The sequence below is a fragment of the Coregonus lavaretus genome, assembly GCF_964263955.1.
Source record: "Coregonus lavaretus genome assembly, chromosome: 17".
NCBI classification, from domain to species: Eukaryota; Metazoa; Chordata; class Actinopteri; order Salmoniformes; family Salmonidae; genus Coregonus; species Coregonus lavaretus.
This window is the reverse complement of record NC_140004.1, coordinates 46940823-46957869: the sequence shown is the minus strand read 5'-3', so window position 1 is coordinate 46957869 and position 17047 is coordinate 46940823. Positions and strand designations below refer to the sequence as shown.

General features: G+C 41.3%; 1 protein-coding gene across 1 annotated transcript in view; it reads left to right on the top strand.

Annotated features, from left to right (window-relative positions):
* The window catches only part of LOC311145156 (protein mono-ADP-ribosyltransferase PARP8-like), a 68196-nt gene that overhangs the window by 15455 nt on the left and 35694 nt on the right, over positions 1-17047 (top strand). Inside the window, exons 3-5 of the mRNA XM_084181354.1 lie at positions 2058-2095; positions 10267-10356; positions 11331-11401. Of these exons, the coding sequence (XP_084037480.1) occupies positions 2058-2095; positions 10267-10356; positions 11331-11401 (199 nt within the window). The remainder of the gene's footprint in view (positions 1-2057; positions 2096-10266; positions 10357-11330; positions 11402-17047) is intronic.

Genomic DNA, 17047 nt, shown 5'->3' with positions numbered 1-17047 from the left:
ATATAGCTAGATACCATATAACTAAGTTAACTGTTTTAAAATGTGCTAAATGCTCTGCAGTTTGCATTTGGTTTGCTAATTTAGTAGCTACAGTTGAAGTCGGAAGTTTACATACACCTTAGCCAAATACATTTATTTCAGCTTTTATTTATTTAATCACATTCCCAGTGGGTCAGATGTTTACATACACTCAATTAGTATTTGGTAGCATTGCCTTTAAATTGTTTAACTTGGGTCAAACGTTTCGGGTAGCCTTGCACAAGCTTCCCACAATAAGTTGGGTGAATTTTGGCCCATTCCTCCTGACAGAGCTGGTGTAACTGAGTCAGGTTTGTAGGCCTCCTTGCTCGCACACGCTTTTTCAGTTCTGCCCACAAATGTTCTATAGGATTGAGGTCAGGGCTTTGTGATGGCCACTCCAATACCTTGACTTTGTTGTCCTTAAGCCATTTTGCCACAACTTTGGAAGTATGCTTGGGGTCATTGTCCATTTGGAAGACCCATTTGCGACCAAGCTTTTACTTCCTGACTGATGTCTTGAAATGATGCTTCAATATATCCACATAATTTTCCTTCCTCATGATGCCATCTATTTTGTGAAGTGCACCAGGCCCTCCTGCAGCAAAGCACCCCCACAGCATGATGCTGCCACCCCCGTGCTTCACGGTTGGGATGGTGTTCTTTGGATTGCAAGCCCCCCCTTTTTCCTCCAAACATAACGATGGTCATTATGGCCAAACAGTTCTATTTTTGTTTCATCAGACCAGAGGACATTTCTCCAAAAAGTATGATCTTTGTTCCCATGTGCAGTTGTAAACCGTAGTCTGGCTTTTTTTTGGCGGTTTTGGAGCAGTGGCTTCTTCCTTGCTGAGCGGCCTTTCAGGTTATGTCGATATAGGACTTGTTTTACTGTGGATATAGATACTTTTATACCTGTTTCCTCCAGCATCTTCACAAGGTCCTTTGCTGTTGTTCTGGGATTGATTTGCACTTTTCACACCAAAGTACGTTCATCTCTAGGAGACAGAATGCGTCTCTTTCCTGAGCTGTATGACAGCTGTGTGGTCCCATGGTGTTTATACTTGCGTATACTTGCGTCTTTTTCTGAGGTCTTGGCTGATTTTATTTTGATTTTCCCATGATGTCAAGCAAAGAGGCACTGAGTTTGAAGGTAGGCCTTAAAATACACCCACAGGTACACCTCCAATTTACATTTACATTTAAATTTTTTGTCATTTAGCAGACGCTCTTATCCAGAGCGACTTACAGTTAGTGAGTGCATACATTATTCTCTAGTGGCACAGCTAGCACTGCAATACAGTGCCTTAGACCACATTAATTATGTCAATTAGCCTATCAGAAGCTTCTAAAGCCATGACATCATTTTCTGGAATTTTCCAAGCTGTTTAAAGGCACAGTCAACTTAGTGTATGTAAACTTCTGACCCACTGGAATTGTGATACAGTGAATTATAAGTGAAATAATTTGTCTGTAAACAATTGTTGGAAAAATTACTTGTGTCATGCGCAAAGTAGATGTCCTAACCGACTTGCCAAAACTATAGTTTGTTAACAAGAAATGTGTGGAGTGGTTGAAAAACAAGTTTTAATGACTCCAACCTGAAGTGTATGTAAACTTCCGACTTCAACTGTACTTGTAGGTAGGGGTAAAGTGACTAGGCAATCAGGATAATAGACAGTAGCAGCAGCAGATGTGAAAGTGTGTGTGTTGGAGTGTCAGTTTAGTATGTATGTGGGTAGTCTAGTGAGTGTTCATAGAGCCAGTGCAAGAGAGTCAGTGTAAAACAAGTAAGATAAATACAAATTAAAGGGGGTCAATGTACATTTTCCGGGTAGCCATTTGATTAACTGTTCAGTAGTCTTATGGCTATTCAGTAGTCTTTCTGGGTATTTTCCATTTACTATAACTCTGGTATCTACTGTTCACACCTGCCTTGTTCTGTCACTCTGACAACTGTTAATGTTAAAGGGGCTTTGTAAAGGCATTTGATGGATTGTGATATTACGTGGTAATGTTTTCTCTCTGTTCTCCCTCAGGGTGTCCTACTCTGTGCACGTCTCTGATGACTACCCAGGTAAGGACTGCGTCTCCACTGACTTCACATGAGTTCACTGTGTCTCTGTGTCGCATATCTGCACGGGTTGTCATTACATTTTCCACGAGATGTAAAGACAGTCTTAGGACTGCTTCATTAAAAACACGCTTTCTAGCGTTTTGAAATGCACAGTGAGAAGCCTGTCATATTCACAGAGATGTACCCAGCTCACCGTATAGGTAAGATATGATAATATGATCACATATTATATTCTGAGCTGCCATGATATTAGTTGACTGACCCCTGACCTCTAACCTGAGGCTTGAGTGATTCACATCGTGGCTCAGTGCCAGTGAGCGTCCAATAACGCCTCCGTAGATTCTAAAACCGGAGTATCCATCCCCAATGGCACCCATATCCCTATATAGATATATATGCCCATAGGGCTCTAGTCAAAAGTAGTACACTATAAAGGGAATAAAATAAAAATGTTTTTTGTCAGACTTTACTGTGAAAATGTAGCGATCTGTGCACAGTTTGTTTAATATAGATCTCGGCTTGCATTTTGACTCAGAAAGTGATCTTGACTCAGAAAGGGTTGGTGACCTTTTCCCCTGTTAACACTACCCACGCTTCCCTTTACTGTGGCAACTGTGATCGAATCAACTCAATATTAGCCACTTTCAATGCAACATACCGAAACAAAACAAACTATGCAAGAGATTTTGTTGTAGGCAGAACACATCGGAGTAGGATTCTATTGCATTGACATTCACTACTCAGCCCGGTACGGCGTTAACCAATCAGAGCTGCAGTAGGCCTATATGCAAATAGACCATTGCCATATATGGATCTGTGCCATTTACTTTGAACTGGACTGTGTTTACAGCATCAGCGGTCGTGAGTAGATGCGCTTGTTTTGAGATCAAAGAGAGACCTGCATGTAGCCACGTGTGCACGTTTTGTTCATATCCTTTGTTAGTGAGTTATTAGCCCAGTTATAGATCATTTGTAGTCAGCAATGGGGGAGTGACCGCTTCCTACAAGAGCACAAAACTTGTGCATTTCTAGACATCTTTGAAAAGCGAGTCAGGTGAAGAGCTTTTCTTTTTTTCTTAAAGGGGCAGTGTTGTATTTTGAGACAGGCTTGAATAAGCTAAGTAGCCAATAGGCAGAGAGTAGCATAATTTGTCTGATACTCTGTAATAACGGTATGGATATAATGATGCATTTTATTTTATAAAGTGGTTTCTTGCATCAAACAGAACACCATTTTCATTCACCTCCTTATCTGAAGGACTAGTGGATAAACAGGTTAATGTCAAGCCCTGCATGTTTTTATCAAAGGTCTCATGGAATGTAGGTCGACATTGAACACCACACATTGGCTGCTACTGTAGGCTGAATGATACAATGGCTACTCCCGTGATCAAACGTTATGGGATGCATTTTCTCCATAGTTCTTTTTGTTTATGATCAAATAGCCACAGTAGCCTACTTGGCCACTGTTAAAACTGTAACTTAAAGCGGGTACAGCCTCAGTGTTCACAGTAAACCAAGGAACTTAAAGCTCTCGACCCGCTCCACTACAGCCCCTGTCGATGTGGATGGAGGCATTGCTCTCCCCTCTTTCTCCTGTAGTCCACCATCAGCTCCTTGGTCCTGCTGACGTTGAGGTTAGAGGTTGTTGTCCTGGCGCCACACTGCCAGGTCTCTGACCTCCTCCCTGTAGGCTGACTCATTGCCGTCGGTGTTGAGGCCTACCACCGTCGTGTCGTCAGCAAACTTGATGATGGTGTTGGAGTCGTGTGTAGCCATGCAGTTGTGGGTGAACAGGGAGTACAGGAGGGGACTAAGCACACACCCCTGAGGGGCCCCCGTGCTGAGGGTCAGCGTGGCGGAGGGGTTGTTGCCTACCCTCACCACCTGGGGGTGTCCTGTCAGGAAGTCCAGGATCCAGTTGCAGAGAGGGAGGGGATCACTCCCAGGGTCCCTAGCTTGTTGATGAGCTTGGAGGGGCACTACGGTGTTGAACGCTGAGCTGTAGTCTATGAACAGCATTCTCACATAGTTATTTCCCCTCTTGTCCAGGTGGGAGAGGCCAGTGTGAAGTGCAGTTGAGATTGCGTAATCTGTGGCTCTGTTGGGGCAGTATGCGAATTGGAGTCGGTCCAGGGGGTCTGGGATGATGGTGTTGATGTGAGCCATGACCAGCCTTTCAAAGCACTTCATAATTACAGACGTGAGTGCTACGGGGCGGTAGTCATTTAGGCAGGTTACCTTGGAGTTCTTGGGAACAGGGACAATGGTGGTCAGCTTGAAACATGTTGGGATAACAGACTGGGACAAGGATAGATTGAAAATGTCTGTGAAGACCCTTGCCATCTGTGCTTGCTTTGAGAATGTGCCCTGGTATTCCGTTGTGATTGTTAACCTGTTTTAAATGTTTTGCTCACATCGGTGAGATCACACAGTCATCTGGAAAAACAGGGTCTTTCACGCAAGGCACAGTGTTATATTCCTCAAATCGAGCATAAAAGGCATTTCTCTCGTTTGGGAGTTCTACATCGCTGGGCAACTCATGGCTGGGTTTCCCTTTGAAATCCGTTATCATCTGCAAGCCCTGCCACATCCGACGTAGTAGGGTTCCACCGTCCTCCTATATTGTCCTTTTGCATGTTTGATGTCTCGGAGGTCGTAGCGGCCTTTCTTGTATGCGGCCGTGTACCGTTCCTTGTAAGCGGTTGCTCTGGCCTTTAGCCCAGTGCGGATATTGCCTGTAGGTTTTTGGTTTCTTACAGTCACTGTGGGGACGACATTGTCTGTGCACTTATTGATGAAGCCTGTGACTGTTGTGGGAAAGCTCCTCGATGCTATCGGATGAATCCCAGAACATATCCCAGTCTGTGCTAGCAAAACAGTCTTTTAGCCTCGCGTCTGCTTCATCCAACCACTTCAGTATTGAGCACATCACTGGTACTTCCTGTTTTGAGATTTTGTTTGTAAACAAGAAGCAGGAGAATGGAGTCATGATCAGATTTGCCGAATGGAGGACGAGGGAGGGCCTTGTTTGCGTTTCTGTGGGTAGAATAAAAGTGTTCTAGAGTTTTAGTGCCCCCTAGTGGCGAAGGAGGCGTGTTGGTAGAAGCGAGGTAGGACGGTTTTAAGTCTCCCCACATTAAAGTCTCGGCCCACCATAAACGCTGCCTCTGGGTGAGCGGTTTCTTGTTTGTTTATGGCCCCATCCAGTTCGTTGAGGTGTGATTTGGAACACATCCTCTTTCTCCGCCGGTGTGACTGTCAGCGAGCCCCTGTAATTTCGTCCTAATTCAGTCAATACGTTTTTATGTCACTGTGGACCGAAGGAGAAAGCAGTTTTAGGATGTGTCACGCAATGGAACTTAATATCCATGAAAGATTTATTGCTTTCAGCTCTCTGTTGGGTCGGTGAATCAAGGGTAGAGCCTAGACGATGTTTAAATCAAGCAATCAAATTGATTTATAAAGCTATTTTTTACATCAGCAGATGTCACAAAGTGCTATACAGAAACCCAGCCTAAAACCCCAAACAGCAAGCAATGCAGATGTAGAAGCACGGTGGCTAGGAAAAATTCCCTAGAAAGGCAGAAACCTAGAGAGGAACCAGGCTCTGAGGGGTGACCAGTCCCCTTCTGGCTATGCCAGGTGGAGATTATAACAGTACATGGCCATTAAGGCCAGATTTTTCTCCAAGATGTTCAAACGTTCATAGATGACCAGCAGGTTCAAATAATAATCACAGTGGTTGTAGATGTGGCAACAGGTCAGTACATCAGGCTTTTCATAGACGGGCATTTAGAGGTTGAAATAGCAGGTGCGGTAGAGAGAGAGAGAGTTGAAAACAGCAGGTCAGGGACAAGGTAGCACGTCCGGTGAACAGGTCAGGGTTTAAAGAATATGCAGTGGGTGTCTGGTGTGCTTTTTTAACGACCATTTCCTACTTCAAGACATTCTTTAGTCCAGCCTTCCTTAACTGATTGTGTTGGATAGAAAATACATCACATAAAAATCGAACTAGTGACAGTTGGATGTCGTTTTAATCCCACGGATGGACGGGAACAGCTGGTGACTAGAAAATTATTTTCATCATTACGACAAATAATTTAAATAATGCATTCCAACCTCTGGATTTTTCTAACCTTTCTGGATTATACAACCAAATTATGATGGTCCTCTGTAGCTCAATTGGTAGAGCATGGTGCTTGTAACGCCAGGGTAGTGGGTTCGATCCCCGGGACCACCCATACGTAAAAATGTATGCGCACATGACTGTAAGTTGCTTTGGATAAAAGCGTCTGCTAAATGGCATATTATTATTATTATTATTTGCTACCATACACACTTAAATACAACATACGTTTTCAGACACTTTGCTATGAGACTCAAAATTGAGCTCAGGTGCATCCTGTTTCCATTGATCATCCTTGATGTTTCTACAAATTGATTGGAGTCCACCTGTGGTAAATTCAATTGATTTGACATGATTTGGAAAGGCACACACCTGTCTATATAAGGTCCCACAGTTGACAGTGCATGTCAGAGCAAAAACCAAGACATGAGGTCCGGAATTGTCCGTCTGATGAAACCAAGATTGAACTCTTTGGCCTGAATGCCAAGCGTCACATCTGGAGGAAACCTGGCACCATCCCTATGGTGAAGCATGGTGGTGGCAGCATCATGCTGTGGGGATGTTTTTCGGCGGCAGGATCGAGGAAAGATTAACGGAGCAAAGTACGGAGAGATCCTTGATGAAAACCTGCTCCAGAGCGCTCAGGACCTCAGACTGGGGCGATGGTTCACCTTCCAACAGGACAACAACACTAAGCACACAGCCAAGACAACGCAGGAGTGGCTTCGGGACAAGTCTCTGAATGTCCTTGAGTGGCCCAGCGAGAGCCCGATTGAACAACTCTGGAGAGATCTGGAAATAGCTGTGCAGTGACACTCCCGATCCAACCTGTCAGAGCTTGAGAGGAACTGCAGAGAAGAATGGGAGAAACTCCCCAAATACAGGTGTGCCAAGCTTGTAGCATCATATCCAAGAAGACTCAAGGCTGTAATCGCTGCCAAAGGTGCTTCAACAAAGTACTGAGTAAAGGGTCTGAATACTTATGTAAATGTGATATTTCCGTTTTTTATTTTTAATACATTTGCAAACATTTCTAAAAACCTGTTTTTGCTTTGTCATTATGGGGTATTGTGTGTAGATTGATGAGGGGGGAAAAAACAATTTTATCCATTTTAGAATAGCATAAATTATTAAATATTAAAGCATTACATCTCTCACTAAAGGCTTCTGTCATACAAAAGTTATACTTAAATCCGAACTGGTTCTGTAGCAGATTAGTAAGAATGTCTCACCCCATGTTCAAGAATAGCCTTTTTCCCTTTATTCACATTAGATCTCACTTTCGGTTATTTGAAAATGAAATCATCTCCAAAATATTGCTATTTTTAAAACAAGCCATAGAAAGTTGGTTGCAATTTCAGTTTAATCCACCGGATTATGGTTGAACTCAAATATTCTAATTGATAAAAACATACTTTTTTGAAGAAAATGTTAAACATTTTTATAATCTTTGTAAATTATATCATAAATAGGACTGATTTCATGAAGCTGCCAGTTGAGGACCTGTGAGGCGTCTGTTTCTCAACTAGTCTCAAGAAGGCCAGTTTTATTGCTTCTTTAATCAGCACAACAGTTTTCAGATGTGCTAACATAATTGCAAAAGGGTTTTCTAATGATCAATTAGCCTTTTAAAATGATAAACTTGGATTAGCAAACACAACGTGCCATTGTAGATATTCCATTAAAAATCAGCCGTTTCCAGCTACAATAGCCATTTACAACATTAACAATGTCTACACTGTATTTCTGATCAATTTGATGTTATTTTAATGTACAAAAAATGTGCTTTTCTTTAGAAAACAAGGACATTTCTAAGTGAGCTCAAACTTTTGAATGGTAGTGTGTGTGTGTGTGTATATATATATATATATATATATATATATATATATATATATATATATATATATATATACACACAGTGGGGAGAACAAGTATTTGATACACTGCCGATTTTGCAGGTTTTCCTACTTCCAAAGCATGTAGAGGTCTGTAATTTTTATCATAGGTACACTTCAACTGTGAGAGACGGAATCTAAAACAAAAATCCAGAAAATCACATTGTATGATTTTTAAGTAATTAATTTGCATTTTATTGCATGACAAGTATTTGATACATCAGAAAAGCAGAACTTAATATTTGGTACAGAACCTTTGTTTGCAATTACAGAGATCATACGTTTCCTGTAGGTCTTGACCAGGTTTGCACACACTGCAGCAGGGATTTTGGCCCACTCCTCCATAGAGACCTTCTCCAGATCCTTCAGGTTTTGGGGCTGTCGCTGGGCAATACAGACTTTCAGCTCCCTCCAAAGATTTTCTATTGGGTTCAGGTCTGGAGACTGGCAAGGCCACTCCAGGGCCTTGAGATGCTTCTTAAGGAGCCACTCCTTAGTTTCCCTGGCTGTGTGTTTCGGGTTGTTGTCATGCTGGAAGACCCAGCCACGACCCATCTTCAATGCTCTTACTGAGGGAAGGAGGTTGTTGGCCAAGATCTCGCGATACATGGCCCCATCAATCCTCCCCTCAATACGGTGCAGTCGTCCTGTCCCCTTTGCAGAAAAGCATTCCCAAAGAATGATGTTTCCACCTCCATGCTTCACGGTTGGGATGGTGTTCTTGGGGTTGTACTCATCCTTCTTCTTCCTCCAAACACGGCGAGTGGAGTTTAGACCAAAAAGCTCTATTTTTGTCTCATCAGACCACATGACCTTCTCCCATTCCTCCCTTGGATCATCCAGATGGTCATTGGCAAACTTCAGACGTGCCTGGACACGCGCTGGCTTGAGCAGGGGTACCTTGCGTGCGCTGTAGGATTTTAATCCATGACGGCGTAGTGTGTTACTAATGGTTTTCTTTGAGACTGTGGTCCCAGCTCTCTTCAGGTCATTGACCAGGTCCTGCCGTGTAGTTCTGGGCTGATCCCTCACCTTCCTCATGATCATTGATGTCCCAAGAGGTGAGATCTTGCATGGAGCCCCAGACCGAGGGTGATTGACCGTCATCTTCAACTTCTTCCATTTTCTAATAATTGCGCCAACAGTTGTTGCCTTCTCACCAAGCTGCTTGCCTATTGTCCTGTAGCCCATCCCAGCCTTGTGCAGGTCTACAATTTTATCCCTGATGTCCTTACACAGCTCTCTGGTCTTGGCCATTGTGGAGAGGTTGGAGTCTGTTTGATTGAGTGTGTGGACAGGTGTCTTTTATACAGGTAATGAGTTCAAACAGGTGCAGTTAATACAGGTAATGAGTGGAGAACAGGAGGGCTTCTTAAAGAAAAACGAACAGGTCTGTGAGAGCTGGAATTCTTACTGGTTGGTAGGTGATCAAATACTTATGTCATGCAATAAAATGCAAATTAATTACTTAAAAATCATACAATGTGATTTTCTGGATTTTAGATTCCGTCTCTCACAGTTGAAGTGTACCTTTGATAAAAATTACAGACCTCTCTCTACATGCTTTGTAAGTAGGAAAACCTGTATCAAATACTTGTTCTCCCCACTGTATATATATACACACATTTTATATATATATATATATATATGTGTATGTAATGTGTGTGTATATATATATATATATATATAATGTGTGTATATATATATATATAATTTATTTTAAAAAAAAAATGTATATGGGGGATTGGAAATGATGCAGACAATTACATTGATGGAAGCCACATTCTATCTGCAATATTAAAGCTGATCTGCCCCCCCCCAAAAAAAGTATTATAAAAATAATGCATTCCCCCTGCATTCAAAAAAATGCTTTTCTTCTAAATAGCCTAAATGCTTTGTTGGTCCTAGCTCCTGTTGGAGATACTTGGGCTAGTGGAACTGTTGGATCCATATTGGTTGGCTTAGTTTGAACATTTTTTAACTGTACAGCTAAAGGGGATTCAGTGGAGTACATCCTGTCTGATTTAACCTCCCGGGTACCATGCAAAGTATTGTGTGTTAAGTCAGTTTCTGAATGTGCTATATGGGTTATGAGTACTTCTCTAGTTCGCCTCCAAATGTTTGTCTTTTATTCTTATTTTCACCAGACAACACGTACGTGTCAAACTCTGAGAACGAGGAGGAAGTTGTAGTCACCAGAGACCCGATCCCCGCCATCTTCCACAGAATAGCAACAGGTACGTCTGTTCATCACACTGTCTGTAGTCTCTCTGCTGTTCTATCTCTGTTCATCAGACTGTCTGTAGTCTCTCTGCTGTTCTATCTCTGTTTATCAGACTGTCTGTAGTCTCTCTGCTGTTCTATCTCTGTTTATCAGACTATCTGTAGTCTCTCTGCTGTTCTATCTCTGTTTATCAGACTGTCTGTAGTCTCTCTGTTGTTCTATCTCTGTTTATCAGACTGTCTGTAGTCTCTCTGCTGTTCTATCTCTGTTTATCCGACTGTCTGTAGTCTCTCTGCTGTTCTATCTCTGTTCATCAGACTGTCTGTAGTCTCTCTGCTGTTCTATCTCTGTTTATCAGACTGTCTGTAGTCTCTCTGCTGTTCTATCTCTGTTTATCCGACTGTCTGTAGTCTCTCTGCTGTTCTATCTCTGTTCATCAGACTGTCTGTAGTCTCTCTGCTGTTCTATCTCTGTTCATCAGACTGTCTGTAGTCTCTCTGCTGTTCTATCTCTGTTCATCAGACTGTCTGTAGTCTCTCTGCTGTTCTATCTCTGTTTATCAGACTGTCTGTAGTCTCTCTGCTGTTATATCTCTGTTTATCACACTGTCTGTAGTCTCTCTGCTGTTCTATCTCTGTTTATCAGACTGTCTGTAGTCTCTCTGCTGTTCTATCTCTGTTTATCACACTGTCTGTAGTCTCTCTGCTGTTCTATCTCTGTTTATCAGACTGTCTGTAGTCTCTCTGCTGTTCTATCTCTGTTTATCAGACTGTCTGTAGTCTCTCTGCTGTTCTATCTCTGTTTATCACACTGTCTGTAGTCTCTCTGCTGTTCTATCTCTGTTCATCAGACTGTCTGTAGTCTCTCTGCTGTTCTATCTCTGTTTATCAGACTGTCTGTGTAGCAGATACTTGGTATAGGAGATACGTAGATGAATAGACGTCCTAGCTAACTGTATTGTTTTGTGTGTGTGTGTGTTGTCAACAGAGATTAGGGTCAATAATGACGCCAACTGCTGCCTGTCCATCAAGTCAAAACTTCAGATAGACAAGAACCAGGTGAGATGTACATCACTGATTAATAACACATTATAAAGGCTCATACAGTGAGGGGAAAAAAGTATTTGGTCCCCTGCTGATTTTGTAAGTTTGCCGACTGACAAATACATGATCAGTCTATAGTTTTAATGGTAGGTTTGTTTGAACAGTGAGAGACAGAATAACAACAAAAAAATCCAGAAAAACGCATGTCAAAAATGTTATAAATTGATTTGCATTTTAATGAGGGAAATAAGTATTTGACCCCTCTGCAAAACATGACTTAGTACTTGGTGGCAAAACCCTTGTTGGTAATCACAGAGGTCAGACGTTTCTTGTAGTTGGCCACCAGGTTTGCACACATCTCAATAGGGATTTTGTCCCACTCCTCTATACAGATCTTCTCCAAGTCATTAAGGTTTCGAGGCTGACGTTTGGCAACTCGAACCTTCAGCTCCCTCCACAGATTTTCTATGGGCTTAAGGTCTGGAGACTGGCTAGGCCACTCCAGGACCTTAATGTGCTTCTTCTTGAGCCACTCCTTTGTTGCCTTGGCCGTGTGTTTTGGGTCATTGTCATGCTGGAATACTCATCCACAACCCATTTTCAATGCCCTGGCTGAGGGAAGGAGGTTCTCACCCAAGATTTGACGGTACATGGCCCCGTCCATCGTCCCTTTGATGCAGTGAAGTTGTCCTGTCACTTTAGCAGAAAAACACCCCCAAAGAATAATGTTTCCACCTCCATGTTTGATGTTGGGGATGGTGTTCTTGGGGTCATAGCCAGCATTCCTCCTCCTCCAAACACGGCGAGTTGAGTTGATGCCAAAGAGCTCTCACTCTATATCAGGATTTCTCATCTGACCACAACACTTTCACCCAGTTCTCCACTGAATCATTCAGATGTTCATTGGCAAACTTCAGACGGGCCTGTATATGTGCTTTCTTGAGCAGGGGGACCTTGCGGACGCAGCAGGATTTCAGTCCTTCACGGGGTAGTGTGTTACCAATTGTTTTCTTGGTGACTATGGTCCCAGCTGCCTTGAGATCATTGACAAGATCCTCCCGTGTAGTTCTGGGCTGATTCCTCACCATTCTCATGATCATTGCAACTCCACGAGGTGAGATCTTGCATGGAGCCTCAGGCCGAGGGAGATTGACAGTTATTTTGTGTTTCTTCCATTTGCGACTAATCGCACCAACTGTTGTCACCTTCTCACCAAGCTGCTTGGCGATGGTCTTGTAGCCCATTCCAGCCTTGTGTAGGTCTACAATCTTGTCCCTGACATCCTTGGAGAGCTCTTTGGTCTTGGCCATGGTGGAGAGTTTGGAATCTGATTGATTGATTGCTTCTGTGGACAGGTGTCTTTTATACAGGTAACAAACTGAGATTAGGAGCACTCCCTTTAAGAGTGTGCTCCTAATCTCAGCTCGTTACCTGTATAAAAGACACCTGGGAGCCAGAAACCTTTCTGATTGAGAGGGGGTCAAATACTTATTTCCCTCATTAAAATGCAAATCATTTTATAACATTTTTGACATGCGTTTTTATGGATTTTTTTGTTGTTATTCTGTCTCTCACTGTTCAAATAAACCTACCATTTAAAATTATAGACTGATCATTTCTTTGTCAGTGGGCAAACGTACAAAATCAGCAGGGGATCAAATACTTTTTTCCCTCACTGTACATGCTCATAGCAAGTCATTAAGCATTATAACTGTCAGCAATTTAATATCAGTTTGTAGAGAACTCCTTTCAGTGTGAACTAATGTGGTATAATTGTATAATAGTATGTAATATGTGTAACGGTAAAGTATTATGTAGTAACTATAATAGTATGTAATAACTAATGTATGTAATAATGTAAGAACTTTATAGTGTGTAAATGTTAACTGTATGGTAGTATGTAATAACTATTAGTATATAATATGTAATAGTGTAGTGGTGTAATAGTGGTGTAATAGTGTAGTGGTGTAATAGTGTAGTGGTGTAATAGTGGTGTAATAGTGGTGTAGTAGTGGTGTAATAGTGGTGTAATAGTGTAGTGGTGTAATAGTGGTGTAATAGTGGTGTAATAGTGGTGTAATAGTGGTGTAATAGTGTAGTGGTGTAATAGTGTAATAGTGGTGTAATAGTGGTGTAATAGTGTAATAGTGGTGTAATAGTGGTGTAATAGTGTAGTGGTGTAATAGTGTAGTGGTGTAATAGTGTAGTGGTGTAATAGTGGTGTAATAGTGTAGTGGTGTAATAGTGGTGTAATAGTGTAATAGTGGTGTAATAGTGGTGTAATAGTGGTGTAATAGGGTAGTGGTGTAATAGTGGTGTAATAGTGTAATAGTGGTGTAATAGTGGTGTAATAGTGTAGTGGTGTAATAGTGTAGTGGTGTAATAGTGTAGTGGTGTAATAGTAGTGTAATAGTGTAGTGGTGTAATAGTGGTGTAATAGTGTAATAGTGGTGTAATTGTGGTGTAATAGTGAATAGTGGTGTAATAGTGGTGTAATAGTGGTGTAATAGTGTAGTGGTGTAATAGTAATAGGAGAGCGGAGTCACTCACCACCTTCCGGAGACATTTGAAACCCCACCTCTTTAAGGAATACCTGGGATAGGATAAAGTAATCCTTCTACCCCCCCCCCCCCCCCCCCAAAAAAAAAAAAGTGTAAAGTGCTTTTCCCACTGGCTATAGGGTGAATGCACCAATTTGTAAGTCGCTCTGGATAAGAGCGTCTGCTAAATGACGTAAATGTGCCCTTGAGCAAGGCACTTAACCCTAATTGCTCCTGTAAGTCGCTCTGGATAAGAGCGTCTGCTAAATGACTAAAATGTAATGTAAATGTATAGTGGTGTAATAGTGTAGTGGTGTAATAGTGGTGTATTAGTGGTGTAATAGTGGTGTAATAGTGGTGTAATAGTGGTGTAATAGTGGTGTAATAGTGTAGTGGTGTAATAGTGTAGTGGTGTAATAGTGGTGTAATAGTGTAATAGTGGTGTAATAGTGTAGTGGTGTAATAGTGGTGTAATAGTGTAGTGGTGTAATAGTGGTGTAATAGTGTAGTGGTGTAATAGTGGTGTAATAGTGTAGTGGTGTAATAGTGGTGTAATAGTGTAGTGGTGTAATAGTGGTGTAATAGTGTAGTGGTGTAATAGTGGTGTAATAGTGTAGTGGTGTAATAGTGGTGTAATAGTGGTGTAATAGTGTAGTGGTGTAATGGTGGTGTAATAGTGTAGTGGTGTAATAGTGGTGTAGTGGTGTAATAGTGTAGTGGTGTAATAGTGGTGTAATAGTGTAGTGGTGTAATAGTGGTGTAATAGTGTAGTGGTGTAATAGTGGTGTAGTGGTGTAATAGTGTAGTGGTGTAATATGGTAGTATAGTGTAGTGGTGTAATAGTGGTGTAATAGTGTAGTGGTGTAATAGTGGTGTAATAGTGTAGTGGTGTAATAGTGGTGTAATATTGTAGTGGTGTAATAGTGGTGTAATAGTGTAGTGGTGTAATAGTGGTGTAATAGTGGTGTAATAGTGGTGTAATAGTGTAGTGGTGTAATAGTGGTGTAATAGTGGTGTAATAGTGTAGTGGTGTAATAGTGGTGTAATAGTGGTGTAATAGTGGTGTAATAGTGGTGTAACAGTGGTGTAATAGTGTAGTGGTGTAATAGTGGTGTAATAGTGGTGTAATAGTGGTGTAATAGTGGTGTAATAGTGTAGTGGTGTAATAGTGGTGTAATAGTGGTGTAGTGGTGTAATAGTGGTGTAGTGGTGTAATGGTGTAATAGTGGTGTAATAGTGGTGTAATGGTGTAATAGTGGTGTAATAGTGGTGTAATAGTGTAGTGGTGTAATAGTGGTGTAATAGTGGTGTAATAGTGGTGTAATAGTGTAGTGGTGTAATAGTGTAGTGGTGTAATGGTGTAATAGTGGTGTAATAGTGGTGTAATAGTGTAGTGGTGTAATAGTATAGTGGTGTAGTGGTGTAATAGTGTAGTGGTGTAATAGTATAGTGGTGTAGTGGTGTAATAGTGGTGTAGTGGTGTAATAGTGTAGTGGTGTAATGGTTGTGTAATAGTGGTGTAATAGTGTAATAGTGGTGTAATAGTGTAGTGGTGTAATAGTGGTGTAGTGGTGTAATAGTGTAGTGGTGTAATGGTGGTGTAATAGTGGTGTAATAGTTGTGTAATAGTGTAGTGGTGTAATAGTGGTGTAATAGTGGTGTAATAGTGGTGTAATAGTGTAGTGGTGTAATAGTGTAGTGGTGTAATAGTGGTGTAATAGTGTAGTGGTGTAATAGTGGTGTAATAGTGGTGTAATAGTGGTGTAATAGTGGTGTAACAGTGGTGTAATAGTGTAGTGGTGTAATAGTGGTGTAATAGTGGTGTAATAGTGGTGTAATAGTGTAGTGGTGTAATAGTGGTGTAATAGTGGTGTAGTGGTGTAATAGTGGTGTAGTGGTGTAATGGTGTAATAGTGGTGTAATAGTGGTGTAATGGTGTAATAGTGGTGTAATAGTGGTGTAATAGTGTAGTGGTGTAATAGTGGTGTAATAGTGGTGTAATAGTGGTGTAATAGTGTAGTGGTGTAATAGTGTAGTGGTGTAATGGTGTAATAGTGGTGTAATAGTGGTGTAATAGTGTAGTGGTGTAATAGTATAGTGGTGTAGTGGTGTAATAGTGTAGTGGTGTAATAGTATAGTGGTGTAGTGGTGTAATAGTGGTGTAGTGGTGTAATAGTGTAGTGGTGTAATGGTTGTGTAATAGTGGTGTAATAGTGTAATAGTGGTGTAATAGTGTAGTGGTGTAATAGTGGTGTAGTGGTGTAATAGTGTAGTGGTGTAATGGTGGTGTAATAGTGGTGTAATAGTTGTGTAATAGTGTAGTGGTGTAATAGTGGTGTAATAGTGGTGTAATAGTGGTGTAATAGTGTAGTGGTGTAATAGTGTAGTGGTGTAATAGTGGTGTAATAGTGTAGTGGTGTAATAGTGGTGTAATAGTGGTGTAATAGTGGTGTAATAGTGGTGTAACAGTGGTGTAATAGTGTAGTGGTGTAATAGTGGTGTAATAGTGGTGTAATAGTGGTGTAATAGTGGTGTAATAGTGTAGTGGTGTAATAGTGGTGTAATAGTGGTGTAGTGGTGTAATAGTGGTGTAGTGGTGTAATGGTGTAATAGTGGTGTAATAGTGGTGTAATGGTGTAATAGTGGTGTAATAGTGGTGTAATAGTGGTGTAATAGTGTAGTGGTGTAATAGTGGTGTAATAGTGGTGTAATAGTGGTGTAATAGTGTAGTGGTGTAATAGTGTAGTGGTGTAATGGTGTAATAGTGGTGTAATAGTGGTGTAATAGTGTAGTGGTGTAATAGTATAGTGGTGTAGTGGTGTAATAGTGTAGTGGTGTAATAGTATAGTGGTGTAGTGGTGTAATAGTGGTGTAGTGGTGTAATAGTGTAGTGGTGTAATGGTTGTGTAATAGTGGTGTAATAGTGTAATAGTGGTGTAATAGTGTAGTGGTGTAATAGTGGTGTAGTGGTGTAATAGTGTAGTGGTGTAATGGTGGTGTAATAGTGGTGTAATAGTTGTGTAATAGTGTAGTGGTGTAATAGTGGTGTAATAGTGGTGTAATAGTGGTGTAATAGTGTAGTGGTGTAATAGTGTAGTGGTGTAATATGGTAGTATAGTGT